A 27,968-nucleotide genomic window follows, 5' to 3' on the forward strand; every position below is an offset into this window, starting at 1 on the left:
GAATGGCGGGCCAAATATGAAGGTGAGACCGGGAAGAAGAAGGGGGTAAAACATACAGGCCTTTGTGACAGGGGCAGCCCCTGGTTTAGAAGTACTCAGCAGGAGAGAAGGGGTCCAGATGTGCATATGCCGGACTGAGTGGAGGGTGGGGTGGGGAAGAAATAAAACGGAGGAGAGGGAAGGAACAGAAAGAGAGAGAAGTTGGACACAGGGGATGGTATGGAGGGGGGATAGATATACTGGATAGGAGGGTAGTTGGGAAAAGAAATGGAGAGATAGTGGAACCTGGGGTGATGGGGAAGGAGGGAGATATGCTGGATGAAAGGGTAGTTGAGAAAAGAATAGATGGTGGATCTGGGAATGGTGGGGTCCATTGCTGCAGCTGCAGATATGGGCATGAAAAAAAGATAAGATGCCAGACCTCTGGGGGAGGGAAGGGAAATGGAAGGGGAGGACATAGATGGAAGATGGATGATTAGCACAGAGCAAAAAGAAAACGACAAATGGGCAGGAGACCCTGGCAAGTGAGTTATCAGAAGACAACAAAAGCCTGGGACCAACAAAAGGTAGAAAAAATAATTTTATTTTTTGTTTTGTGATTACAATATTTATTTTGTTTACACCACAGAGCTGGTGTGGGGTTGGAGATGTTGTAACCCTATACTTCTACTAAGACTAAGCCTTAGTCACTTAGGGGGTCCTTTTATTAAGGTGCACATTTAGCGCGTGCTAAATCAGTTAGCGTATCTTAAAGTACCCCTAATTATCTTAATTAAAAATTCAGCCCGCGGCTTAGCCTTTTTTTCAGATTTCAGCCCCTTATGTGATTGAGTTTGACACCCCTGGTCTAGAACTTGTAGGTTGCACTTCTTAACCTGCAGTTGTGTGGAGACGGATTCTAAAATGGTATTACCCTAATGGACTATGCAGCTGGATGTCTTCAGTATTTCAACTACCAAAGTAGTAGTTTTTCTGAAGATAATCTGAGCAAATATTCAGGAAGGAAAAAAAAACCCCAAAAGACTGCAGCTAAATTCTAAAACATCAGTTCATAATAACTAGCTAGGAAGGTTTCTAGACTGGTCTAGGCCTAATGAAAAGAAAAGTTAACAGATAAGCGTATTTCCTCCTTCCTTAGTATTCTTACCAGAACTTGTAGGATATAGCACAATCCTTAAGTGTGGGAGAGAGATCCCTAGATCCATGTTCCGAGTAGAGAATGACACGGATTGGACTGAATTTAATTCACTTAATATACCGTTTGTACAATGTATTAAACGGTATGCAAACTACAAATTTACAAAAATAAAATTTATATTACAGTATGTCAATCTTTCATATAAATAAACTCCATCACTCACTATCACAGCAATACTAATAAATAAGCATGCAAGAATACTTGTTAAGACATTTTTTACATTTTCAGTGTGGTCCATAATATTGTTGGAATAGAATAGATTTCAAATACTTGTGGAATGCTTTGTATGAAAACCCATTATTAAACTCAGTAAATAATAAATTCCAATGAGCAGGTCCTACATAAGGGAAAGCTCACTTTCTAGTCTTCAATTTAATTCTTAATCCATAAACCACAAATTGTTCCTGTTGCGATGATCTTAAAACCCTCACTCAATTTTTTATTCAAATACTCAAAATACAAGATATGCCAAGTTTAAAAGCTAAGCAGAGCAGTTTGAAATCGATCTGCTTGGATACAGGCAGCCAATGTAATTCAAGCAAGCTGGTTAACCATGGGGCAGGGATGGGAACAGAGCCCATGGCCACAAAGACAGACTTTGTCCCCATGTCATTCTCTATGAGCAAATGGGCACGTGATGAAAGGATGTTGCAGATGGCAGGAGTCTAATCAGCAGACTAGACTTGTTGCCAAATCAAAGGCAGACAAGACAAATGATGTCATTTAACAGTAGCTCATTTAAATTCAAAAGCAGCTTCTAGGTGTGTTAAGTTTTTACATATCGATACTTGCATTTTATAGATACTGCTCTATCTAGTTGGAACAGCCTGTTTAAGGCTAGTCTCAATCTTTCACTTCAAAATCTACCCCCGACCCAGCAGCTACATCAAGCCTGTAATGCCTTGCAGAAGTATGGAGAGGTGACTCTACACCAGTGTTTTTCAACTCGGACCTGGAGTACTCCCGTGTCAGGTTTTCAGGATATCCACAATGAATATGCATGAAAGAAAGAAAATTGCTTATAATGGAGGCAGTGTATGCAAATCCAAGATAATGCATACTAATTGTGGCTATTCTGAAAATCTAACTGGCAAGGGGGAAACACTGCTCTATACCATGCCAAGGGGAGAAACTGCTGAGGATTCTGCACAAAATACTTATGGAATGTGCTCTCAAAGATAATGGAGGTTTCTTCTCTTATGATGCAGGCTGAAGAAATCATCTCTAAGCTAGTCAACAGTAGTAGCTTTAGAGGCTGTTTTCCCTTTCCTTGGCCCTCAAAAAAAACCCCTCAAATCTGTCTCACTGCCTGAATTCATTAGTGACTTCAAGGTATCTGAGGAGAACTCCCTTGTCAAACATTAAGTGTCTTATAATAGGAACATAGGAATAGCCTTACTGGGTCAGACCAATGGTCCATCTAGCCCAGAATCCCATCTTCATGGAGGCCAATACAAGTCAAGTAACTGACAACATTCCATGCTACCGATCCAGGACAAGCAGTGGCTTTTCCCATATCGGTCTCAGCAGCAGACTATGGACTTTTCCTCTAGGAACTTGTCCAACCCTTCTTTAAAACTAGCTACATTAACTCTGGCAACACGTTCCAGAGCCCATCTATTCTCTGAGTGAAAAAATATTTCCTCCTATTGGCTTTAAAAGCATTACTCTAGTCTTTGTAAATCTTGATGCAGTAAAAAAAAAAAAAGAAATCGATTCACTTGTACCCATTCTACACCACTTAGGATTTTGTAAACTCTCCCCTCAGCAGTCTCTTTTCCAAGCTGAAAAGCCCTAACCTCTTTCGTCTTTCCTCGTACGGGAGGGAAACCTCTCTCTTCTCATCCTGTGGTTTCCAGATTTATGAAAGGACTTTTTCATGTCAATCCTCCTACGAGACAGTCAAAAAGGCTGAGGAGCCTTCGGGACAGCAGACGGTTGAGACTTTTGCTGAGCCTTCTGAGGGGGCTGCCGCTTTGCAGGTTGCCTCGCAGGAGGAGCTTGCCTCAGCTGATAACGCCGCTGATAGATCAATGGCGGTCGAGAGGGCCGAGACTGCTGAGGCTTAGGCCTAAGAATGGACTGGAAGGACTTTTCATGATCAGACAGCTTCTTAGTGACTGTCTCGATGGATTCATCGAAAAGATCTGCCCCCAGCACATGGGACGTTTGCCAGCTGGTCCTGAAGATTCGGGTCCATGTCAATGGTTCGTAACCAGGCCAAACGGCGCATCGCCACAGAGCAGGCTGCCGCTCGGGCCGAGAGCTCGAAAGCATCATAGGCAGATTGCATCAATTGAAGACGAAGCTGGGACAGCGAGGCAACCACCTCCTCGAACTCAAACCGAGCCTGGGACTCGATGTAGGGCGTGAACTTCCGAAGCACAGGTAGAAAAAATTCCAAGTAGGTGGCAAAGTGGAAATTATAATTCAGGACTCGAGACGCCATCATAGAATTCTGATAGATGCGTCGTCCAAACTTATCCATGGTCCTGCTCTCGTGGCCCGGAGGCACCGAAGCATACACCTGGCCAGGATGAGACCGCTTGAGCGAGGATTCGACCAGGAGGGACTGATGAGAAAGCTGAGGCCCCTCGAAGCCCTTATGATGCACCGTGCGGTACCGAGCATCCAATTTTCCAGGGACCGCAGGAATAGAGTAAGGAGACTCAAAGCACCTCATGAAGGTCTGGTCGAGGAGCTTGTGCAGAGGTAGGCGTAAGGACTCAGCCGGAGGACGAGGCAAGTGCATGGTATCGAGGTACTCCTTGGAGTATCGAGACCCAGCATCGAGGGTAATGTCCATGTCATCCGCCATCTGTCTGAGAAACGAGGAAAAGGACAGTTGGTCCGCCAGCGCCGGCCTTCGAGAAGGACTAGAAGAAGTCGAGGCTTCGGGCTCCATAGAGGCCTGTGAGCAACAGGGCGAGTAAAACACCTCGGGGTCCTTGAACTCCGGGCCCGGAGGAGGAGACCCAGCCGAAGCAGAATACCCCATCCGAGGCAATTTCTTCTGGGGCGAGACGGTCGAGTGTCGAGAGGAATGCCTCGAAGAGTGTCTGGATCGATGTCCCTCTCGATGCCTGGAAGGGGATCGAGCCCTTCTGTGAGAATACTGGTCCCCAGAAGCCTCCAAGGAGCAGATAGGACTCGAGGCCGTCGATCGAAGAGGCGGAAGAGTCGGCGCCTCCCCAGAAACCGCCCAGGCTTGATAGGGGGTTCGGAAGAACTCGTCCTGCGTCCTGCTTCCTGCTATGCCCAGGACTTGGAGGCCTCGAAGGTGGGCGCCACACTGTGTCATGGGGCGGGGTAATAGGTTCCAAGGGAGGTAAGTCGCTAAGGGAAGCTTTCCTAGAGGAAATAGGCTCCAAGGGAGGCATATCACTAAGGGAAGCCTTTCTCGAGGGAATCGGTTCCAAGGGAGGCATGGCACTACCCGAGGACCGCCTCGACGAACTGGACACCGCCCGCCGCTCCTCCTCGCTAAGCAACGAGGTCGAGCGATGCGGTGGAGGAAGGGGGGGGCGGGCCGCCCCTCGGAGCCGGAACTGGCAGGTCACCCTGGATCGAGGCAATCAGCCGGGGACCCATGGTGGTCATGAGTTCCACAAACTGAGCCTCCAGAATGGACCTCAGCGAAGCCGATATGGAGGGATCCGCACCAAAAGGGGGCCCTTCCGCACGGTCTCCGCGCTCTTTCGGTGCTGCGTGCTTTTGCTTGCCAGCCTTCGGCACTTTAAGCACCACCGGTGGAACTATAGGGGTCGATACCTGTTCTGAGGAGACAGAGGAAGGCACCGGCGCCGAGGTCGAGGCCGAAACCGGCGTGAAAGAGGCTGGTTTCAGAAGGCCCGAAGCGGCCGGGGAGGCAGAGGGCTTCGCCGAAGGAATCGAGGCACCAGTCGATGTCGAAGCCGAAGGATCCAACGAAGCTTCCATCTTGAACATGGACTCCCACAGTAGGCAGCGGCGCTTAAACGCTTGCGCCGTCAGAGTGGAGCAGGGCCGGCACGATTTCGGAAAGTGGTCCGGGCCCAGACACTGTAAGCAGCGTCGATGAGGGTCCGTGAGCGAAATCGCGCGCTGGCACTTGCTGCACTTTTTAAAACCGGTGATCGGCCGGGACATAGGCCGGAAAAGTTCCGCCGCAAGGTCGAAGGCGCGGGGCCCCAGCCACGCGGCCGACCCGGTATCGGAAGTAAAAATTTTTTTAAAAAGAAATCAAAGAAAGAAAATAAACGCACGGGAGAGCCCCAAAAGAACCCAACCCGCGGCAATAAGAAGGCAAAAAAACAGATTCAATGGGCGCAGAATTGAAGTGAACTTCTCAGCTCCGCGGAAGAAAAAGAACTGAGGAGACACGCCCGGACCATCGGGCGGGAAGGCACTGGCGCATGCGCGGTGCGGGCATCTCGAAACTTCTGAGATTCTTCAAGCAAGACATGCTTGTGAGACGTCCGTATCGGGGCTCTGTCGGATGACATCACCCACTAGTGAGAATACCTGCCTGCTTGTCCTGGGATAAAACCACCCAGTACCCATAAAATATGGTGACACTTTTAATGGTCTAGCTTTCAGGAACAAACATGCCCTTCCCCCAATCAGAACAGAATGAAAAAAGGAAATACCATACAAATTTCCCCCTTCCCCCCCCCCCAAAAAAAAAAAAAAAAAGTTGGCATGAACAAAAACCATGAGCTTTCTGCTATCACTATATAGCTGAGTGGCAACATAACACTTACCTGCACTAGTTTTGTTAACTCTTTCTGCACTGACTTTGTTTCCTTTGCCTTTAGATAAGCTGTATTCAACCATGTCTCCAAGCTCCAGACTATCAATATCTCCATTGAATTCACTGGAGGTTAACAAAAACACAAAACCCACACCAACTATGACAAAGGAGAATTACTCACTTAGTATGCTAAATCAGAACTTGCTAAGCAATCATTTTTACTTCAGAAGACTGTGTAATTTTATTCTAGACTTGGGTGTATGAATTTAGTCATAAGACCACAAACATGTCAGGTTTTCAGGATATTCTTAATATGCATGATATATGCATGTGAATTGCCTCCACTGAAGGACTAAACTTGTGCACCCTTTATCTAAATCACAAACATGTACAAAAGCAAGAACAGCAGGTGTAAATGTCTATGTATTCCCACTGTGAAATCAAACAAAGATGCACGTTCTAGGTAGCCCAAGTGCACTCTTGTGACAATTCTAAAAACTAACATTTGCATGTGTATGCACACTACAATGATTTTAAAACGACCTCCAAAGTCACTTATGTGATTCTGATACCCTCAGCGTTTCTACATACTTTGCTACTTTTAAGCACAGACTAGAAAAGTGCTGGGTGGCAGATATTGTGCTTTACCTGTAATGAAAAAAAATTTCCTTATCATGGTTTGCAGTTTCAATAAATCCAAAGTTGTCCTTCAGGGTAGCCACATAGCCCAAAAACCTTCTGGCACCAGAGTTGCGTCCAAGCAGCTTTAGAGAAACAGCACTCTGCATGCCAGTCCGCTTCACTTCGCAAATGCTGAATTCAACCTTTTAAGAGAGGGGACACATGCTAAGAACCTCGTTTATGAAACTGCTAACTAGATGGCTGAGGCACGTAGTGTGCTTCTATGCTACAAAGATAGTAAGTATCAGCACCATTAAATTACAAGTCTACAGTCTACATTGGGCATGGGAAGGGGATTTCATATACTGCGTTTACAATTAAAGCAGTTTACGTATTAAATACAGGTACTAATTTTTGCCTGGGGCAATGGAGGGTTAGGCAATTTGTCCAGGGTCACAAGGAGCTGCAGTGGTAATCAAACCCAGTTCCCCAGGATCTTAGGCCAGTTCTCTAACCATTAGGCTACTCTCACTTCATATTCTACTTTTTCTAACCAATTTCTCCTAGTGGGCAAGGAAAAATCTGGTTTTTGTTCTAATCCATGACTGATAGTTTATTTCTATTTTCTTTATGGTGCAGTTCAAGGATTGGTCTAAGGCAGGGCCGCAATCCAGTCGGGTATTCAGGATTTCCCCAATGAATATGCATGCGATCTATTTGCATGCACCGCTTTCATTGTATGCTAATAGATCTCATGCATATTCATTGGTGAAATCCTGAAAACCTGACTGGATTGCGGCCCTCGAGGAGGGACTTTGACACCCCTGCTCTAAGGGCAAAGTAGTACTCATACAAGCTATATTCTGGCTTTAGATAATTGATTGTATTTACCTTATCGCCAACCTGAGGGGCAGATCCTTCTATATCCTTGGTCTGATAGGAAACTGTCATTTTTATTCCACAATCTTCATAAGATATTATTCCTTCTTCACCATCCTAAAATTAAAGCAACATATCTATAGGATGTGATCAATTGTGTGTGGTATCCAATCAAAGTGGCATAGTTCGTCAAGATAAACACCAAAGTGTCATAAGTGAGGAGAAAAGATTTTTCCTTTCCTATTACTAATTTTTTTTTTTTTTGGTTAAGTCATGTGAATTAGAGCTAAATCTTTTTTTCCCTAACCTCAGGAACCTAAACTTAGACAGTTATAATAAACCAACCTTGGTACTTAAAGCAACCAAATGCAGTACCTCCCTTTTAGTGAAAGTTATCCTCTTTCTTCAAGACCGCCCTCGAACTACCCCTACCATAATTAGCCTCTCTCTATTCTAGACAGTTCAACAGGTTACCCAAACCCCCACCACATTACTTTACATGCCAAAATGTATGTCTAATAGTTAACCTGTAAATAAATATAAGACAATTGTTCCCTTACATCACTGCGGCACAGAACTATGACCAAATAGTCTGCTATAGTAAACCCGCCTGAATCTGAAAACAAATGCAAGTATGGTATCTTACTACTATGAGAATAATGCTGCTCTAAACCTTAATGCTGAAGAACTAATCTCTAAAAAAAGAAGCAATATCAAATCATTGCTGTACAGCCTATCCTCTAATTCAGTAGAGACAAGATTATAAATCCGTTCTGTAGCCCTCAAAGTTATTTTTAAGATATGGATGTAATAATACAATACCAAATATGCATAGAAAAAGTTATGAAAACCCGATTGAAAAGCAAGTTAAGAGCATGCAAGCCAAAAATACTCCCTAAAGCTGAAAAATTAGTTTCTTCAAGCTGTCAATAGTACTTCACAGCACAAATAGTCAGTATCCAGTTAAAAAGCACAGCACACTTACAAATGTGGTTAGACAACTTTTCTAAATTTTAGACCGGGTTGGTATGTCAGTTTTCTTGCTGTTGAGGGACTGGTTGCACCTTAGTTAGCCAATTTTTGAAACCAGTAGCTTTTAAAGGGTGCCATGTGATCTGCTTAAAATGGTCAAGTGTGTAATGAGGAAACTTTGATGCAGTCCAGAGGGATTTCCAGCTCTGAGGTTTTTGTTTTGTTTAAAATCCTGTTCATCAGCTCTGAGTTGTCTCTCTGCTGGCCTTTAAGAGGGGCAGGGAATGGATGTGGCTAGAAAAGGCCCAGCTTTCAAATGCTGCTCTACCTGCTTGAAATATTGTTCAGTGATGCCGCTTCAGGATTTACAGTAGAGTGTACCAGGACATGCAGGGAGCCCTATGAATGACTGGTGCATTTATGCTGGTACCTCAGAAAAGTCCATTGGGCTCAGCCCATTTGGAAAGAACGTTTGCCTTGTTTTTAACTCTGATATTTCATATGTTTTTACTGAAAGAGAGTTAAGTGTGGTAATTGTTTAATGTACAGGAAACCTAACATGCCCAGAAAAGCCTTTTTGATATCTGTCTCGGCAGCCCTCAAAATGTCATCAGAGATATGGATGCATTATCCAGACACTTAGGAGCATGGAGAATACAACAGCACAGATTCAAACTTATCTGTAACAGCAACTGAATTGGGTTTCTTGTCTTAAACTCATTTGGCCTTTTCTAGTTAAGTCAGTGCTAAATTAAACCCTGTGCATTACCTACACATTTTTTAAAGGCATTTCTACGTATTATTGTATTCATATACTATGTTTAGGGCCATCTAATTTCAGCAGTAGCAATCTACAAATAGACCATTTCTGACCTAAAAAATGATCTCGGATATTCTCTCAACCTTCTTAGTCCTACTTTCAGAGCAACTGTGTGAGCTGAAAGTCAAATTCATTCAAAGACATTTCCAAGAGCTAAATTATGCTAGAATGTCACAAATGTGCAACAGGAGGAGAGGAGCTAATACACGTTTAAGCAGAAAAAAGAACAATGTTTTAAAAATATGCACTTAAATCTGCTCTAAACTGTCACCATGACAAGGCGGCGGAAAATAGGTTGTCAAACCAATTGGGCAAGGATGTGTGTAGTCACTTGCACACCATTTAATGCTTAAATCAAAGCCTTACATAGAAAGTTTTGTAACATGACAGACTCCTGAAACCACTCAGGGCATGGAACAGCATTTAAGATAGATGCTTAATTCCACTAGTATTAATTTTCTTCTGACAACACATGACTAAACAATGTTCTGGGCACTATGCAGTTAAAATGGTCTCATGTATTAAAAAGGGAATTTTTTTTTATATAGCTTTACATTCACTTTTGCGTGTTTTGTTGATTTATATCGGTGTCTCTCAAACTTTTTTAGCTCTGGCACACTAAACCGAGCAAATGTTTTTCGCGGCACATTATAATTGAAACTATAAAATTGCAAATCCAACAAAAAATTAAATTTGAGAGTTATTTAAAATTCTTTAAACTACAGTCATATGAAAAAATTAGGACACCCCATGAAATATTCAGTTCTTTAAAAAATGTTCACATACTGATGTCAAATCTTTCTTTTTATTTATCTCTGGCAAAGAAAGTGATGTAATTGCAGGTAAACAACAAAACTTTCTTGATTTACTCATAAAACAAAAGATATCCATGAAAATGTATATTCTAACTGAAGAATAAATTAGGACACCCCCCCCCCAACATATCTTCCCACTTAAAGTGGTTCAAATCACACACAGGTACACATGATTAGAACATCGTTATTCAGCATTTTGAAGGAGGTTTGCCCTACTTAACCCTCAGACATTTAGTTTGGCGTGCTCATGACTGCTGCGATGAGAACACCATGGTGAGATCAAAAGAGCTGCCTGAGGCCTCCAGAAAAAAAGACTGTAGCAGCTTATAAGTCAGGAAAGGGATTTAAAAAGAGCTCAAAAGATTTTGACATTAGCCATTCCACGGTCCGGAAAATAGCGTACAAGTGGAGGACTTTCCAAACAACTGCCAACATGTCCAGGTCTGGCCATCCAAGCAAGTTGATCCCCAGAGCAGAACACAAGATGCTAAAAGAAGTCTCCAAAAACCCTGTCATCATGGGTCCTACAGAAGGCTCTTGCTACTGCTGATATGAAAGTGCATGCCTCTACAATCAGAAAGACTGCACAAATTTAGCTTGCATGGGAGGTATGCATTGAGGAAACCTTTGCTCTTTAAGAGAAACATCAAGGCCAGACTGAAGTTTGCCAGAGAGAACATAGACAAACACCAGGACTTTTGGAATAGTGTTCTATGGACAGATGAGTCTAAAATTGAATTATCTGGATACCAGGACATGTTTGGTGTACAACAAATACAGCATTCCAGGAAAAGAACCTCATAGCAACTGTGAAGCATGGAGGTAGAAATGTCATGGTTTGGGAATGCTTTGCTGCAGCAGGACCTGGCCAGCTCACCATCATAGAATCCACCATGAATTCTACCATGTATCAAAGGGTGCTTGAGGAACATGCGAGACCATCTTTAAGAAAATTAAAGCTGAAGCGGAACTGGACCCTGCAACATGACAATGACCCAAAACATACCAGTAAATCCACCAAGGACTAGCTGAAAACTAAGAAATGGAGAGTCCTAGAGTGGCCGAGTTAAAGCCCTGACCTTAATCCCACTGAGATGCTGTGGGATGATTTGAAACGGGCCATACATGCAAGAAACCCCTCATACATCTCCCAGCTGAAAGAATTCTTCATTGAGGAGTAGGCCAAACTTTCCTCAGACCAATGTCAGAGACTGGTAGATGGCTAAAAGAAGCATCTCACTGCAGTTATTTCAGCCAAAGGGGGTAACATTAGCTATTAGGGTGTCCTAATTTATTCCTCAGTTAGAATATACATTTTTGTGGATCTCTTTTGTTTCATGAGTAAATCAAGGAAAAATTATATTGCTTACCTGAAATTACATCACTTTCTTTTCCAGAGATAAATAAAAAAAAGATTTGACATCAATATGTGACCATTTCTTAAGAAATAACTGAATATTTCATGGGGTATCCTAATTTTATCACATGACTGGTTGTATTGGTAATTACGGTGAAACTAAAGTAGGTAGAATAGAATTGCTAACCAATGCAATGGATGTGCTCGTTTTTGAGTGCAAGTTAACTCAAAATGTGGCTTGATAGTTGACAAGCAAACACGGATTTCATCATCCACCATCTGCAGTCATTCGCTTTTTTTCGATTTAAATATCTCAAGAGCTGAAAATCCAAGTTCACAAAGATAAGAAGATCCAAACGATAACAAAGCCTTGATTGCTTTGTTGCTCAAGTTAGGATAACAACTGCATAAAAAATAAAAATAAAATTACTTGTCGTTAGTTTTCAAGGACCAATCACATCAAAGAATGATGTTTGTCTGAACAGTTATATCCTTGCGCACACAGACGCTCATAAAATCCACAGACTCTTGCGTACGCGACATACATGTCATCTATTCTAGTGCATACTTATCAAGGGAATTTTAAAAATAAAAGTCTGGAATCTCACGGTACACCCGAAATCTCTTCAGGGCACACCACTGTCATGGCACACAGTTTGAGAGACACTGATTTATATGATAGATTAAGCCAATATTATATAGGCAGGCGTCTCTTTTTACATCTTAAGATTTCAGATATTACAAAATCAGACATTACAAAATGCAGTGGTATGGCTGCTGGTTAAGGTGCATTCTAGGGATCATGCAACTTCATTGCTGATAAATTTTGTTGGCTCCTAATTAGGTTTCGTACCGAGTAAGATTTTTGTGTGTGTCTACAGGGCTCTACAACAGTGTTCCATCTTATTTGGCATCAATAGTAGCACTACATTTACCTACTAGACTCATTTGGTCCTTATCAAATTATAGGAAGGTTTTCCCCCACATATCTAGGGCTCAGTTAGCCTCCACAAGAGGCTGTTTTATTGTGGCTGGCACCAGAAAAATGAAATGGTTACCACTTAAAGGAAAAGGTTCTCTAAAAAACTGAGACTGTTGAAGACTTTTCTAAGCTTAGCTTTTGGGCTCCGATACATAGTATTCAATGGAGGTATGATTTGTTTGTGTTTTGCTACAAGTGGCTCTTCTGTACAAGTGAATTGAAGCTCTATGCTGGTTTCTGTATTTAAGGAGGTTTTTTTTTGTAAAACACTGATCTTTTTATTAAGCTTAGTGGGATAGTAAAAAAAAAAAAAAGGTTAACATAAGACATACTATACAGGCCAGTCATTCTTGAGTGAACTAGAAAATCTATTACCACAGCTCTGGTTTTATGAACATGCTTTAAGCCTACCTTTACTTTTTTCTATGATCCAGAAAGTCACATGGAATAAAGAAACAAAAGATATTACAAAAATGCAAGAGATAATGTATATTAAGTACTATACTGTCTAGAAGAGATACCTTTTCTTTGCCTTTGCTAGGGCTACTTGTTCTGGTGGCTTCTCTCTCTACGGTCCCCACAAAACGATGGTCTGTCTGGGTATGGAAGGAAACTGTGCCTTTGGGAAGCTTTTTAATTCTTATAGCATGATTTCTCTGAGCAGACAGCATATCCTAGAATAAAAGATCAGAAGCTATAAATATACAATTCTTAACTCCACATAACAGACCCTGGACAAGCACCTGAGCAAATACATATACATTTATATACATATCTGCTTAAGTTTATTGTAACAGTATACACAGGGAAAAATTATGCAAAAAGTCAGCCAAAGTGTGTATAATAGCCAAAAATAAGAACTGACTGTACTGAAAACTAGTGCACAGAGAGTGGAAAGGATTTATAAAGAATATGCTCAGAAAAGTGAAACTCTGAAGAGAGAGTGACAACCCTCTCTTGGGGTAAGAGTTTACCGTCCAGTCATTGCATAATTGATTCAAAAAATCACTCTCTGAGAACTAGTAAAGGTAATAAAAGCTAATTTTAAATCTTGTAATTTCTAAACACAGTCCAGGTTCAAAAAAATTTTGAGATATAAAATATAATAAATCTATTTGGATTTTTGATGATGCACTTATCTTATAAAGATAAACTTGTTATAGGGGTCTCAGGTCTCAACGTGGCCCCGTTTCGTGGTCTGCTTCAGGAGACCCAAAATCAATCTTTAAACATTATACGTTGTGATGCATGAGATGATCATTTGCAGAAGGAATTCAAAATTTATATCCATGAGAAGATCATTTGCAGAAGTGTTTCTGATGCTCCAAACACTTGTTTGGAACATCAGAAACACTTCTGCAAATGATCTTCTGATGGATATAAATTTTGAATTCCTTCTGCAAATGATCATCTCATGCATCACAACGTATAATGTTTAAAGATTGATTTTGGGTCTCCTGAAGCAGACCACGAAACGGGGCCACGTTGAGACCTGAGACCCCTATAACAAGTTTATCTTTATAAGATAAGTGCATCATCAAAAATCCAAATAGATTTATTATATTTTATATCTCAAAATTTTTTTGAACCTGGACTGTGTTTAGAAATTACAAGATTTAAAATTAGCTTTTATTACCTTTACTAGTTCTCAGAGAGTGATTTTTTGAATCAATTATGCAATGACTGGACGGTAAACTCTTACCCCAAGAGAGGGTTGTCACTCTCTCTTCAGAGTTTCACTTTTCTGAGCATATTCTTTATAAATCCTTTCCACTCTCTGTGCACTAGTTTTCAGTACAGTCAGTTCTTATTTTTGGCTAAGTTTATTGTAATGCATGCACATGAACAATTACTGCTCATCTGGGTGTCCAAAAATACTTTACATCTTCAACCTGCTAATAGTGTTTCCAATCTGGCTCCTTCTTGGAGGCAGTTCCCAAATTTCTTTAAAGCAGCATGTCAATCTAGCCACATATTCACAATATATAGCCATAGTTAAACATTATATATAATAGCACTCTTACATTATGAATGTTGGGCATAGGAGTTTCCATAATTTGAAAATTGCACACACTGAACAAACCCACTGAAGCCCTTGTAATGGCCCTATTAATCTAATAGGTGCCAGAGGGGTTTGGATCCCAGCCAGGCATGGAGATAACAGAAGACACCTTTAACCTCTTATCCACCAAAAAAGCGACGATACTTACCTATAGCAGGTGTTCTCCGAGAAAAGAAAGCACACTCTCACATGTGGACAACGTCATCCACAGAACCCGGTACGGACACTGCACTTTCCACTTCAAATCTTTAGGCAATGTCCATACTGCACACGTCAGTGCCTTCTTGCCTAAGGTCAGCTCGTGGAACCATCAGTTCAGTAAAAAAGCTAAAAAACCAACCAGGGGAGGAGGGTGGGTTGTGAGGATATGCCGCCTGCATGTCCTTGGAGAAAGTGAAGATACTTACCTGTAGCAAATGTTCTCAGAGAACTGCAGGCATATATTCTCACAAGTGGAACTCCCAAGCTGCCAGGATCATCACTCTGGTAGAGATTCTACATAGAATAAACACAAGCCTGGCAAAATCTAATAGGGTTAGATGGGAAGCTGGCACTTAGGAAGTGAAGAGATTTTACAAAACTGCTTGTCCAAACCAATAGTCTCTTCTGGAGACTTGTTCTAAACAGTAATGAAAGGTAAAAGTACGTAATGAGGACCACACTGCTGTTCGTAGACGTCCTCAATACAGGTAGAGCAGAAGTGAGCTACTGAGGCAGCCAAAGTCCACACACTGTCACACAGCCTTGAAGTGTCAGCCCAATCTGAGAATATGTGAAGGAGAGAGCCTGTTAGGCAAGTGGAGATGGATCTCTTGGAAACAGGAACCCCTGATCTGTTAGGGTCAAAGACCAAAAAGAGCTGGGAGGACTTCTTAGTGTGGTCCAGGTAGTAAGTCAGAGACTATCTGCAGCCCAAGGCATGAAAGGCTGCTTCTTTAGGTTGGGAATGTAGTTTTAAAAAGATGACAAACAGAAATATAGATTGGTTTAGGTGGAATTCTGAGACTACTTTAGGGAAGAAATTTGGATGCATCCAGAGGACTACCTTATGATAGAATCTTGTGTATGGAGGATCTGAAATAAGTGTTTGAAGATCACTCACATGGCGTGCAGATGCGAGGGCTATAAGGAAAACAACCTTTAAAGTGAGAAATTTCAGAGAGCAAGATGAAAGTGGAATAAGAGGGCATAGGATAAAGAGAGGTGATAGGCTCAAGAGTAATCAAAGGAAATACATTTTTACAGAAAGGGTGGTAAATGCGTGGACTAGTCTCCCGGCAGAGGTGGTGGAGACAAAGTCTGAATTCATGAAATCATGCAACAGGCATGTGGGATCTTAGGGAGAAGAGGAAATAGTGGATGCTGTGGATGGGCAAACTGGATGGGCCATTTGACCTTTAACTGCCATCATGTTTCTATGTTTCTGGAGACTTCATGAGAACAGAAAGAATCACAATGAGATCCCAAGCAACGGGTGGAGGCTTGATAGGTAGTTTTGTGTGAAAGAGGCTTTTCATGAAACAGGCTACTAAAGAATGAACGAGGCTTTTTGTCTTAGATGTGCGTGAACAAACTGAGATGAACTCGGAGTGTTTTTTTAGACCAATGTTGGGAGAGATATAGAAGGTAGTCTAGTATTGATGGAAGAGGACAGGTAATGGGTTCCTGAGAATTCATTGCATACCAGAAAGAGAACCATGTTCACTTAAAACAGTAACAGCGCTGAGTGGAAGGCTTTCTTGATGCTTCTAAAAAAGCAAATACTGCAGCTGAAAGGCAAAAGTAATTTATCTGTTCAGAGAAAAACCATGCAGTTAGTGCTAATGAGCAGGTGTAGGGATGAAGGAGGGACCCTGCATGCTGAGTGAGTAATGTTGGAAAAGGTTGCAATTTCCATGGCTTCTTGGATAAGAGCTCTAGAAGTGGAAACCAGACCTGTAGTGGCTTGAAAGGTGCTATGTAGGATCACAGTGCCCCAATCCTGGGGAAGTTTGAGTAGAGTTTTCCCTGGAATGAGGGGAAAAGCGTAGAGGAACTTGGTCAGACAATGCGATGAGGGCAGTCTGGAACAGAATTGTGGAAGCTTGTTGTTCTGAGGGGAAGCAAAGAGATCTATGTGGTGTTCCCCATCAATATAAAATCAGGCGCAAGATGGACATACTGAGAGACCATTCGTAAGGATGAAAACTGCTCTCAACTTGTCTGCCAACACATTCTGCTTGCCCACAACAAACTGCCCTGAGCAGTAGCCCAATTCCAAATGTCAACTGCCTGCAAAACAAAGGGAATAATATCCCGTGCCTCCTTGTTTATTCAAATAAAACATGACAACCTGATTGTCAGTACAGACGAGCACTAACTGTTGAAGGACAGAAAGGGAAACGGGCTTGTACACCACTTTTTTGTGGTTGCACACTCAAAGCAGTTTACATACACACAGGTACTTATTTTATAACTAAGGTAATGGAGGATCAAGTGACTTGCCCAGGGTCACAAGGAGCAGCACTGGAATAAGATCCCACATTCTAAGGGTGCTGAGGCAGTAGCTTTGCCACTAGGCCATTCCTTAACAGAGGTGGTCCTGGAATGTTTTGAGAGCATTTCCTATTGCTCACAGCTCTAGAACCTTGAGTATGGAGACCGATTAGATGAATTCCCCAGTCCAGCACTGAAGCATTTATGGTGCGAAGTTTTTGATGGTGAAGGGGGTTAGAAAGGGAGACCCCCCCCAAGTATGGCTGTGCCTTACCATCCACCATTGGAGAGTGTGCTATCTGCGGTTACTTGTATTGTAGCAGATAGGGATCCTGTGGGTTGACAAGGTCCCCTGTGGAATTCCGATGTGAAAACACGCGAATGAGGTCACGCAAACCACTGATGCCATGTGACCAAGAAGGCATAACATCTGGTGTGTGGAAGTGCACTTTAAAGGTGAAGATCGTTTTATACAGGTAAATGAGATTGATCCTCTACTCAGGTAAAAAAAAGCCCAACTATGTTGTGCTCAAGAATGCTCCTATGAGCTCCAAGGTTTGAGATGGCTGTAGATGTGACTTTTGGTAGTTGACAGCAAACCCAAGAAGCTCAAGGAGACAAACGAGGTTATAGCATTCCGAGTCATCTAAGTACAGAAATACATGAAACTGCGATTTAACTCTAACACAGATCTTTTATTTCCACTATTGGAATTTGGTATTTTTTATTCAGTTAAGGGTAATCTGATATAGTTCTTTCTCCACAGTAGACCCTTAGGCTCCCTAGGCTGGTAATTGTCTCATAGAAGATTTAAATAAACATTTAGGGGCTTTTTGTGTGAGGAGCAGAGTGATAGTACAAATAGTAGAACAGTGGGCTAAAGATTCAGACTACAATTAAATCCTAAAAACACAAAAATGCTTCTAGGAAGCCCAATGGGCAAAATTAAGGCTACTTCCCTGAGGTTAAATGGAACAGATTATACCATCAATCCTACCATCAAAATATTGAAGTCATTTTAGATCGTACTCTGTCATTTAATGCTCAAGTAGATGCCTTGGTTAAAAAAAAAAAAAAATGCTTCCTCGTTCTATGGAAACGCCATACCATAAAATCATATTTTGACCATCTCTTTCAGACTTTCGGGCCTACTTGATTACTGTAATATCATCGATGTAGACTCCTATAAAGGAAATTTATTCAAAATGACTGTTCGTCTAATTTATAATCTGAACCTTACTTTAGAAAATTACATTGGCTCCCAGTTGAAGCGAGAATACTTTTTAAGTTTGCTTGTATCAGCTAAGATACTGTTTGGTAATGCACCGCGGTACATGCTGAAACATTTTGGATTTTTTGATACTGACCGCCGTACCCGTGGCTGTTCTTTATTCTCCTTTCCATTCTTACAAGGATGCATGTATAAAAAAGATTTATTGAAAGAGCATTATCTTTCCAAGCAGGTAAATGGAGTAAAACTCTTAAATGGTCTAATTGTGGCTTCTTATTCCTATCAAGATTTTAGGAAAAATGTCTGACTTTTTTTTTTTTTCGATGTATCATCGCTGTGCTGTCCAGCTTCTCTTTATTGCAAACCAAATAGAACCGAGAGACACTGCGGTATGAAACTAAAAAATTATTAATCACACTGAACATCTTGATTTGCAGATGGCTCCAAAATCTGAGGCTTTTTCCCCCCTAAACAGTGCAAGTTTAAGTTGATATTACGGAGGAAAACTGAGCTAAAAGTATATTCTAGACCAGTGGTTCCCAACCCTGTCCTGGAGGACCACCAGGCCAATTGGGTTTTCAGGCTAGCCCTAATGAATATGCATGAAGCAAATTTGCATGCCTATCACTTCCATCCTATGCAAATCTCTCTCATGCATATTCATTAGGGCTAGCCTGAAAACCCGATTGGCCTGGTGTTCCTCCAGGACAGGGTTGGGAACCACTGGTCTAGACAGATCTGATAACATAGGCCTTGTAGGAATAAACCATAAAAAGCCCCATAATGTTTATTTAAATCATCTATGAGAATTACCAGCCTAGGGATCCCATAACTAAATAGCAGGAGATCAATGTTCTTTCGGTCTTATTTTTTTTTTTTTGTAGTGTCGCATCTGTAATTGACCACTAAGAAAATGAATAGTTTGTTGAGAGCCTTCATTGAAGAGCTATTTGCTTCAAGCTCAAAATCTTCATCCTTTTCCGTGTTCATGATCTTCATCTTGTTTACGTTCAGTTCTAATCCCATGTTATGACTTTCGGCTTTGAATTTTCTCAGTCGATATAGCCCATCGTCTTTGCTGCTGGTGATGAGTGTTGGTGCAGGTTGTTTATATTTCAGTCGTCAACATTGAAACCGACCCTTTCTTCTTCCAAATTTGCTTTTCTGAAGAGGGCTTCACCTTAATTCCTTGCCTAACATCAGGTTTTATTGAAAACCAACATTGGACAACACATTTTTCCAAAAGTTTTGCTTCCTTAAAACAAACTGGTGATTATGATAGACTCCTTCAAAAATAAACACAAATATAATTTCCCACTGACTGTATCATGTAGGAATTTTGAGAAACACGATGGTATTTTTAATTGACTATAAAGTGTTTTAATGCGTAACGTTTCCGATATGCTTTGATAGTTCGCCGTGGCTAAAAGTGTTTTCTTGCCGATTTTCATTTATACTCAGTGTCCAGTGCATCTCGTTGCAGTGTCCAACAATATTTAACCAGCATTGATGGATTCCAGGTGCCCCGATCTCTCTTTTTAATAGTGGCAATGTCTTAGTGAAACCTTTCACCATGTTCGACACTGACTGCACCAAGATTTGCGGAGAAGTAGTCCAAGTGTGAATGTCACTGAAGATGCACTTTTTACATGTTGCACTTCATGGTTTTGTATGCTCTAAGAAGTGTCAACCAGCTGAATTTAGTTTGGCACATTAACTGCCAAGAAAATTCATAACATCGTTGAATGCTTTTCAGATGATTTTCTCTGGCCCGACTAACAAGATCTTCAAATCTCTCGTCATTGATAACGTGTCTTATCTGTGGACCGACAAACGCCTTCCTTAATCTTGGCATCAGTTATTCTTGGAAACATCTGTCTTGGATATAGAAAACCTTTGCCTTCCTTGTTCATCGCTTTTACAAAATATTTTATCAGTCCAAGTTTTATGTGAAGAGGAGGCAAAAATATCTGGACAGGTCAACAAGTGGTTCATGTACCACATTTTTCTGTCCTGAAACAAAATTCTTAGAGTAGCCAGTTCTTTTGAATGTAATGCAACTCCTTAGCATGGCTGTCCCATTCTCAAATAAAACAATACTTGGCATATTCAAGCTGAAATTCCAAGTAGCAGAGCTACTACTTTAAAGATAACTGTAGATGTTCCAGTTGTACTTTATTTACTGGATATGCTTTAACAGCAGTTCCATACTTTCATGTGTGCAGTACAGCCAATAGGTATCTATGGGTAGACATTGCATTGTGTAACAAAACAGCCTTGAATCTTCTTCTAAAGTTAGGGAATTCTCTTAGATTCTTCACTTACGTTTAAAGATCAAATAAATTCTTTGGTCAAGAAATGTTTTTTTAGTTTGCGTATGCTGAAGAGGATTAAGGCATTCTTTCATCAACACTTTACAGTTTTGGTATAGTCTGTTATACTAGCACAATTGGATTACTGCAACGCTATTTACCTAGCATTGACTAAGGACAACTTGCAAAGATTGCAATTGATACAAAACACCACGGCCAAGCTGATTTTGGGGAAATGGAAATTCGACCACATATCCCCTTTGCTGGAAAGACTATACTAGCTGCCTGTCTATTTCAGGATTCAATTTAAATGTGCTTGTATCATTTTCAAACTCTTGTTTGGTATTTTCACTCCTTTGGTTCCGTTAATCTAGAATGCTCAAAGATCTTGTCTATCACAAAATACAAAGATTAAAACTCTCTTTCCCTTTTTTTTAAGGGAATTAGATCTAAAGGAAAACTGATGAATTCTTACACGTTTAAATTAACAGAGGTTTGGAATTCAATCCCATCTATTAAAAGAAACCTGAACTCCCTTCAATTATTTTGTAAAGCACTAAAAACCTTTTAATTTTCTAAATATTTAGCAATTTGTTCTGTTTAAATTCCTTTTTTACTCATATATTTAGATTTATCTGATTTTTTTTTCTGTTTTATTTATTTTTTTGTCTTATTACTGGTTCACCTTATGATTGTTAACCGAGTCGAGCTTCATTTTTTTTTTGAAGATGATGACCCAGTCTATAAATTTAAGGTTTAGTTTAGTTTGAAGCTTAATACTGACAAATCAATAAAAAGACATCACCCCTGTGGGTCATGCGTATAACCCAAAGCTGTTAACAACTTTTCAATGTCAGTGCAGATACAAAGAGGGGCATAATCAAAAAATATGTCTAAGTCCGTTTTGGGCCTAAGTTGCTAGTCACCCAACGTTGGAAATATTAAAAGTCCATTCTTGAAAAATACATCCAAAATATTTTTTTTTCTGAGATTAGTCTACTTCAAAATCCAGCCATTTGATCGTCCAGACCACTAAGTCGTCTATCTTTATATCCCATTCTCATCCAAAAATTTGTCCAAGTCAAAAACACCTAGAACAAGACCTTTTAGCAAAGTGATGGACTGGACACCCAGACATGGCAACAGAGTAGTGGGCTACTGCTGCGAACCTTAAAGGGCACTGCTGTGAACTTCACAAAAATGGTGCCACATAAACATCTCACAACTCTTATAAGTCATGGTGAGCCTCCCAAAACACCCCCAAACCTACTAGACCCACATGACTACCATCCAATAGCCCTTATGGCTTCAGGTGGAACATATATGGAAATACAATAGAGTTTGGGGAGGGCATATGAATGCAGTGGTTAGTGACTTATGGGCCTGGGTCCTCCTCTCTATGGCTCACTAGCTCACCCCCCAGACTACTTAAGCCACCTCTGTGCAGCTCTACTAGGCTTTCCTTTGCCAGGTGCTGATGTTCTGGAGGCTGGTATGTAAGTTTTATTCCAATTTTTATGGTATTGGGGGTGGGGGGTCAGTGATCACTGAGGGAGTGTGAATGTATGTGTGTGGGGATCTGTACTTTGTGTCTGCACTGGTTATCTGGTCACTTTGGATACCTTCTGGGCATTTAGACCTGTTTTTAGATCGCCTAAGTCACTACGTACAAGTTCCGTCTAGGCAGTCTTGTTAAACTAAGTCTAGGTCAGCCCATGTCCCATCCAAATACCGCCCTCACCACTCCTCCTAAAACTCCCCTTTTTAACCTGGGCATACAGCGGCAGGCAGGGAAAAGGACTAAGGTGCTTTTAGATACGTCTAAAACCCTTTTCAATTATAGGCACCTGGATGCCCTATCTTTTAGTGCCAATTTAGGCAGGATCTTAGACATATTTCCATTTAGATTATGAGCCCCAAAGGTTTTCAACGTGTGCAATGAAATTTGTTAAATTGTCTTGGCGGCTGCAAAAGACAGAAATTTTTTGTATTTGGTGAGAGCAAACACCATCCCTGCAGTCTTAAACCCAATAATTATGCTTTTGACAAGCTTAAGTCCCTGACCAGGTCGTTTAATTCTGACTGTTATAAGATGAGGCTCATCAGACATACCCGGTTCAAAATCAGGATCAATGTCACTGTAAGTGCTTGGCTGATGGATTGCAGATTATTTGTCGGTTTCGTTTAAGCTCCATTTCTCTGATGGCTTTAAGTACTGGAAGACTATCATGAGGCACTGGTCTCATGGCTAAAGGAAGATTGGGGTATTCAATTGATTTCTTATTTTTGCCAGAGAAACCAGATACATTTGTCAGACAGAAGTAACAGTTTGTCAAGTGATCCTGTTCTCGCCATATCATTGGGATAGCAAATGGCACTGACTTCAGAGTACCTAAGACTAACAGCACACCTTGCACAACAAATGTTAGGAGCTCATGGTTTGTCTTGATCACCAAATACAGCTTATTTGCTTTCTTAACAAGTCGAGTCATGGTGCGTCTGAGGCTTAAGCATGTACTTGCCACAAATGTAGCAGAATGTATCACAGCTGTTAACGATATCAGCAAGACATTTTTTGCTGTCACAAATCATCCTATAGCAATTAATAATTAACTGGCTTACTAGTTAAGTTACTTACATAGACAATACTATGGCCTTGAAGCATCAAAATACACCCGAACTGACAACACGTAATGAAGATTATCCATGTATGCAAACTGCTTTTATATAACCTTTTCAGGCAGCATCCCCAGTATGCATAATGTCTATGGAAATGATGCAACCTGTGAATAGGCCTATATTATGAATTAGGCTAAGAATTAATTGCATTAGCCTGAAAGTATAACAAAAAAATTGTAAAAATGTACTTTAACATTGCATCTCATATACCATTTTAACAATAAACATGACTTTCGTGATCAGTAGCCAAAAATCTGTAAGATAACACCCAAAAAGTGTTGAAGTAAAAACTTTGTTGTCCAGTTCAATCAGTGTTGCCATATTCTGTTCTCACTGCAGCTTCTTGAGCATAGATAATTGAAAATGAATTTACTATGGAATCTAGTGTTCTGGATTCCTTTCCAGGAGGAGCAGAAGCATAGGACTCATTACTTAGTGAGCATTTTAGAGAGTAATGTTCTCACACCCTGAATGCTTTTGTATTCTGTACGCTGTGGCAATTTTATTAGGAGCTACTTGGACAAAGAGAAGGGTCTCCCTCTTCTTGAAAAGATGGTTTCTCTTATGACCCTATGTAAAGGCACTTTAATACAGTCCATTTAGTGGTGATTCATATCAAGAAGCTCAAAAAGCTCTGAGCAAGGTTCTTCCTACTTTATCTCCATTTTTATGGGAAGAGCATGACCTGTTTTTCTTACAAAGCCAGTAAAGGATATGCTCTCTAGCAGACTTATGCCTTTGAGATGGACAAGAAGAGTCAAGAGAGTATGCCATAGGATTCTTCTGGAGAATAGTCTGGTAAATCCTCATGTCAGTGGTTGGAGATATCTGATTCAAAGTCCTCAAAATATTCCCTTCTAGATGAATCATGGAGTGTGTGTTGAGAGGAGCATCAACTATATATCAAAGCGCATCAAGGAAAGTGTCAATGCTCTGACCCAGAAGATAACTTCTCTGCTGATGATGCATGTGGTGAATGGGTCCATGTTGACACCGATGATCAACATCAAGCAGGGGGGTGTGACCTTGAAAACGCCTCAACGTATCCTTAAGCTGGGCTGAGGCAGGCAAGAGTGCCTTTAAAGCCTGTGTAGACTGCATTTGCTGTAGCTCCGAAGCTCGTTTGAGCATTGCCCAAATCTCCTCCCAAAGAGTTGGCGTTTGCTTTTTAAGAGACATCTAAGTAGAAGAAGCCTATGGTTCATGTTGTCTGAGTGTAGGAGACCTTGATGTTGAGGCATGCCTGGGAGAAGACATTTGCAGTGATGGGACAGCAGTCCACAGTGCACTGACACTGTCAAGAGAATAATGTCAAATCTTGTTTCTGAAGAGACCGATGTCAACACAGGGTAAGTGTTGGATCCCAGATCTGCCATGGTTGATGCCGATGCAGAATCAAAATGTTTATCCCACTGGACCTGTCTGGTTTTCAGTAACCTCTTTTGCATATGCAGATAGAGTTCAAAATGAATGTCCCAATGGTCAGGACCTAGCCACTGAAAACACCAATTGTGGGGGGATCAGCGGCTGAAAAGTCCAATTACATTGAGTGCATTTCTTGAAATAGCTTGGTACCCTCCAATATGGACAGAGAAGTGTCCAATGCAAAGTCAAAAGGTTTAATGGCCCAGAGAGGTTGTGTGAAAGTATACCGAAAACTGTCGATACTCCATAGATTGATAAAGAGCTTCAAAGCGTCCCCAAGGACAAAAATAAAAAAATTAACCAAAATTACAAAACTCAAACAGAATGCTAAAAAATGAAGGTAAATAATTATGATGAAAACAAATAATAATATTAGGAAGGAAAAAATTTTTTTTTTTAAATTCTAAGTTTGAAGCGTTGAGGAGATACCAAAAGACACAACTTCTCGGCTCTGCAGAGAACTACGAACTGATGATCCTGTGAGCTGATGTCAGGCAGGAAGGCACTGCCTAAAGATTTAAAGTGACAGTGAGCTTGGCAGTGTATGCACCAGGTTCCATGGATGGTGTCACCCACATGTGAGAATATAATGCCTATCTGTCCTCCGAGAAAAGATGCAGCTACTATACATTTATGACTAAGCACAACAAAAGTTATGGCACGTGAGCCAGAGGTTAGCGTTTAAAGGACTTTACATAAAATTAAGAGATGAAGACAATCCTAGAGGACCCTAGGGGAAATAACCAAGTCCACATTAGGTTTTTAAAAAGTATTTAGCTGCACAGATTACTCCAGAAGCTCAGAACATGGGACCATGTCTATCCAAGGTAAGTGGCACTATACAGGTGATTTCTGTTTGTTTTAAATAAAGCAGAAGTTGTTTTACTCACAGGGACAACTGTAAATTCTACTTCATCAGAAATGTGGAGCTGGTTTCCATCCAGGACTTCACTGAAGTGAAAGAACATTCTGGCATCCCGATCAACACATTTAATAAAACCAAACCCATCCCTCATTGCTGCAATCACACCCTGTGAAAGGGAAACAGCCAAATGAATACACAAGCTGGGTCAATGGGTGCGTAGTGTCAGAATCGCAATTCTGAGCTACAAAGACAGAGTGCTTGTGAGCAAGATCTGATATCCATGGGAAAGCACTATCATAAAGCAATCTGTAAATGGGGTATCAAAGTTTTACTACATGCTCTTGGTTTGTACAGGTAAGTGCTTTCACTCTTAAATAGGTCTTTTACAAAGGCTTCCTTTGCCCTAGAAACATTTAAGCACGTCTGCTCATTGTGTTGGGTAATTCATTCTAACCCTACCTCTGCTTTTCTGCAGGTTTTTGGGTTTGTTAACCAATGCTTAGCTGATTGAGATGGATAATGCTGATGAATTCAAACAGTAGCTTATTCCTTTCGTTGGGAAGGAGGGAAGGAAAGAAAGAGGGAAGATTAAGAACACAGACAAAAAACATTCTATACAACAGCTTGAGACATGCTTACAAAGGAGTTGCACCCTTTTTGGAAAGAAAGTGCTCACTAGCCAAGATCATGACTAATATCTCTTCAAATCAAATCTCTACAAAATCAGGAGTTTATTCATTCTATGCAATATGAAATCCCTATTAGAAGACCTCAAGAACACCAAAATGTGGATTCTCTTCTTTATCTGCATGTTCTCTGTTCAGTCTGTCCATTGTTGTTCTGCAATCCTCGTCTAGTCTTCTTTCCCTCTCTGTATGCTTTGACTTTTCTACCTTTTCCTACTTCATTTTAATGATTTCATTACCATGATTTGAATTAGTCTCCATTCCTGTCCATTTGGTCTCCCTCCTTATCTATCTCATCTGCAGATTTCTGCTATCCTCTTCATCCTGTTTGCGTTCTACAACGGGCCTTACTATGCTGAACTCTGCTTTGCTTTCTTCCCTCAATTGTATCAGGTAAATGTGTTAAAAGTGTGATTTAAAAAATACAAGATAGAATTTGCAAAGTTCTTCATGCAAGTAGTCTACCAAGTAAAATCTGCTTCTAGAATGTCCAACGTTGGCCAATTATTGCATGCAATGTTCATTTATCATTTCTTGGATATCTTCCACACTCAGCCTGCAGGCCTACATGACTTTCCTCTGCTGCTGAGTTGCTTCCAGGCCATGATGCTCACATCTGGACGATATCTAAATAGCTAATGTGTACCTGATGAGACTGGACATTGGAAGGCTTAATAGGTATGATAACCACTATATCAATATGGTTTAGCAGGCAGATTGGACAGAATTATTTTAAGGTGGCTATTCTGCAAAATACTGTACTGGAAAAATTTGCAGAATTCTTATCAGCTCTATTATTTGCATCCAGGTATACAGTTTAACTGCTTGTATGTACAAATGCTTCAATCTTTCAAGATGCGTAAATACTTGGACATACATGGTTTATATAATGTGGAAAGAAAGGCTTTTAAAAACATGAGAGAAATGCAAGTACAGGGCAGACAAAATATTTTAAATCAGACACCCGAAGTCATTCACATGGCCAAATAAACGTGTAAACTCTTCTTTTTTGATTGTGAAAACCAAGTAGTCCATGCAGTAGTATGGAAAAGATTTATCCATTAAAAAAACTTGAAAATACAGTGGCTCCAGTACTAACAAGCTTAATTTACCACAAGATGAACTTCGGCTTTAAATCAATACATTTAGGTTTTCCAATAGGCTGGATAAGTACCTTGATATCCAATGCCTGAAGAGTTCAATTCTAAAATAAATCCAATAATATCTTACAGTACTTCCAAAACATCTATTGCAAAGCATAACCCTGCACAGCAGATGTCTCATAGCAAAAGGCAGAACAGACTGTTCTCCCTCTAATTCTGTCGCTGCACTTTTAAACAGCGGTCACTAACTGAATCAAAATCTTATAGAAAACCCAGAAGTGCCATATTCATGCAGGCCTAGACCTGGCAAGATACTACTGAAGATGGTGGCTCTCCAGAGCCAAAAGCTTCATTCCTGTTTTTACAGATGACACTATGTGTCGACTGAACAATGTCCATGGCTAGTTTGCTTAGTGATAGGATCAGATGTTTAAGATCAGTTTCAAACAAGCTAGAAATCTTAACTTTTTATAAGCTGCTTTAAAACACCTTAAAACAATATGTATTTTAGAAAACTAATGGATTTTTATGCAGCTCTCCTAGACAACTGATGCAGAGATGAGAATCTCACACTACATGTTTTGAGCTATTTGATGTATTCCATTAACATTCAAGACCTTTTACATTGGGTAAGTAATGTCGACAGTCATCTTACAAAGACTATGGAAAGCATGCCCCCATTTATGTGTTGCTATAGAACATGTAGTATTCCAGTTCTGCTGTATGCAAAAAAGTTCTTTCAGTTACAGAACAG

At 40.8% G+C, this 27,968-nt stretch overlaps 1 protein-coding gene across 11 annotated transcripts in view; it reads right to left on the bottom strand.

Annotated features, from left to right (window-relative positions):
- CSDE1 (cold shock domain containing E1) overlaps positions 1-27,968 on the bottom strand; it is a 121,916-nt gene that overhangs the window by 18,532 nt on the left and 75,416 nt on the right. For 6 of the 11 annotated variants that reach the window (XM_033917651.1, XM_033917646.1, XM_033917644.1 and 3 more), the window contains 6 exons: positions 25,451-25,591; positions 12,898-13,050; positions 12,788-12,799; positions 7,443-7,547; positions 6,579-6,754; positions 5,941-6,053 (listed from right to left, as the gene is read on the bottom strand). In XM_033917651.1, coding sequence (XP_033773542.1) covers positions 5,941-6,053; positions 6,579-6,754; positions 7,443-7,547; positions 12,788-12,799; positions 12,898-13,050; positions 25,451-25,591 — 700 coding nt within the window. The remainder of the gene's footprint in view (positions 1-5,940; positions 6,054-6,578; positions 6,755-7,442; positions 7,548-12,787; positions 12,800-12,897; positions 13,051-25,450; positions 25,592-27,968) is intronic. The other 5 variants (XM_033917645.1, XM_033917643.1, XM_033917641.1 and 2 more) reach the window with 3 other exon arrangements.

Source organism: Geotrypetes seraphini, chromosome 13 (assembly GCF_902459505.1).
Source record: "Geotrypetes seraphini chromosome 13, aGeoSer1.1, whole genome shotgun sequence".
Taxonomy (NCBI): domain Eukaryota; kingdom Metazoa; phylum Chordata; class Amphibia; order Gymnophiona; family Dermophiidae; genus Geotrypetes; species Geotrypetes seraphini.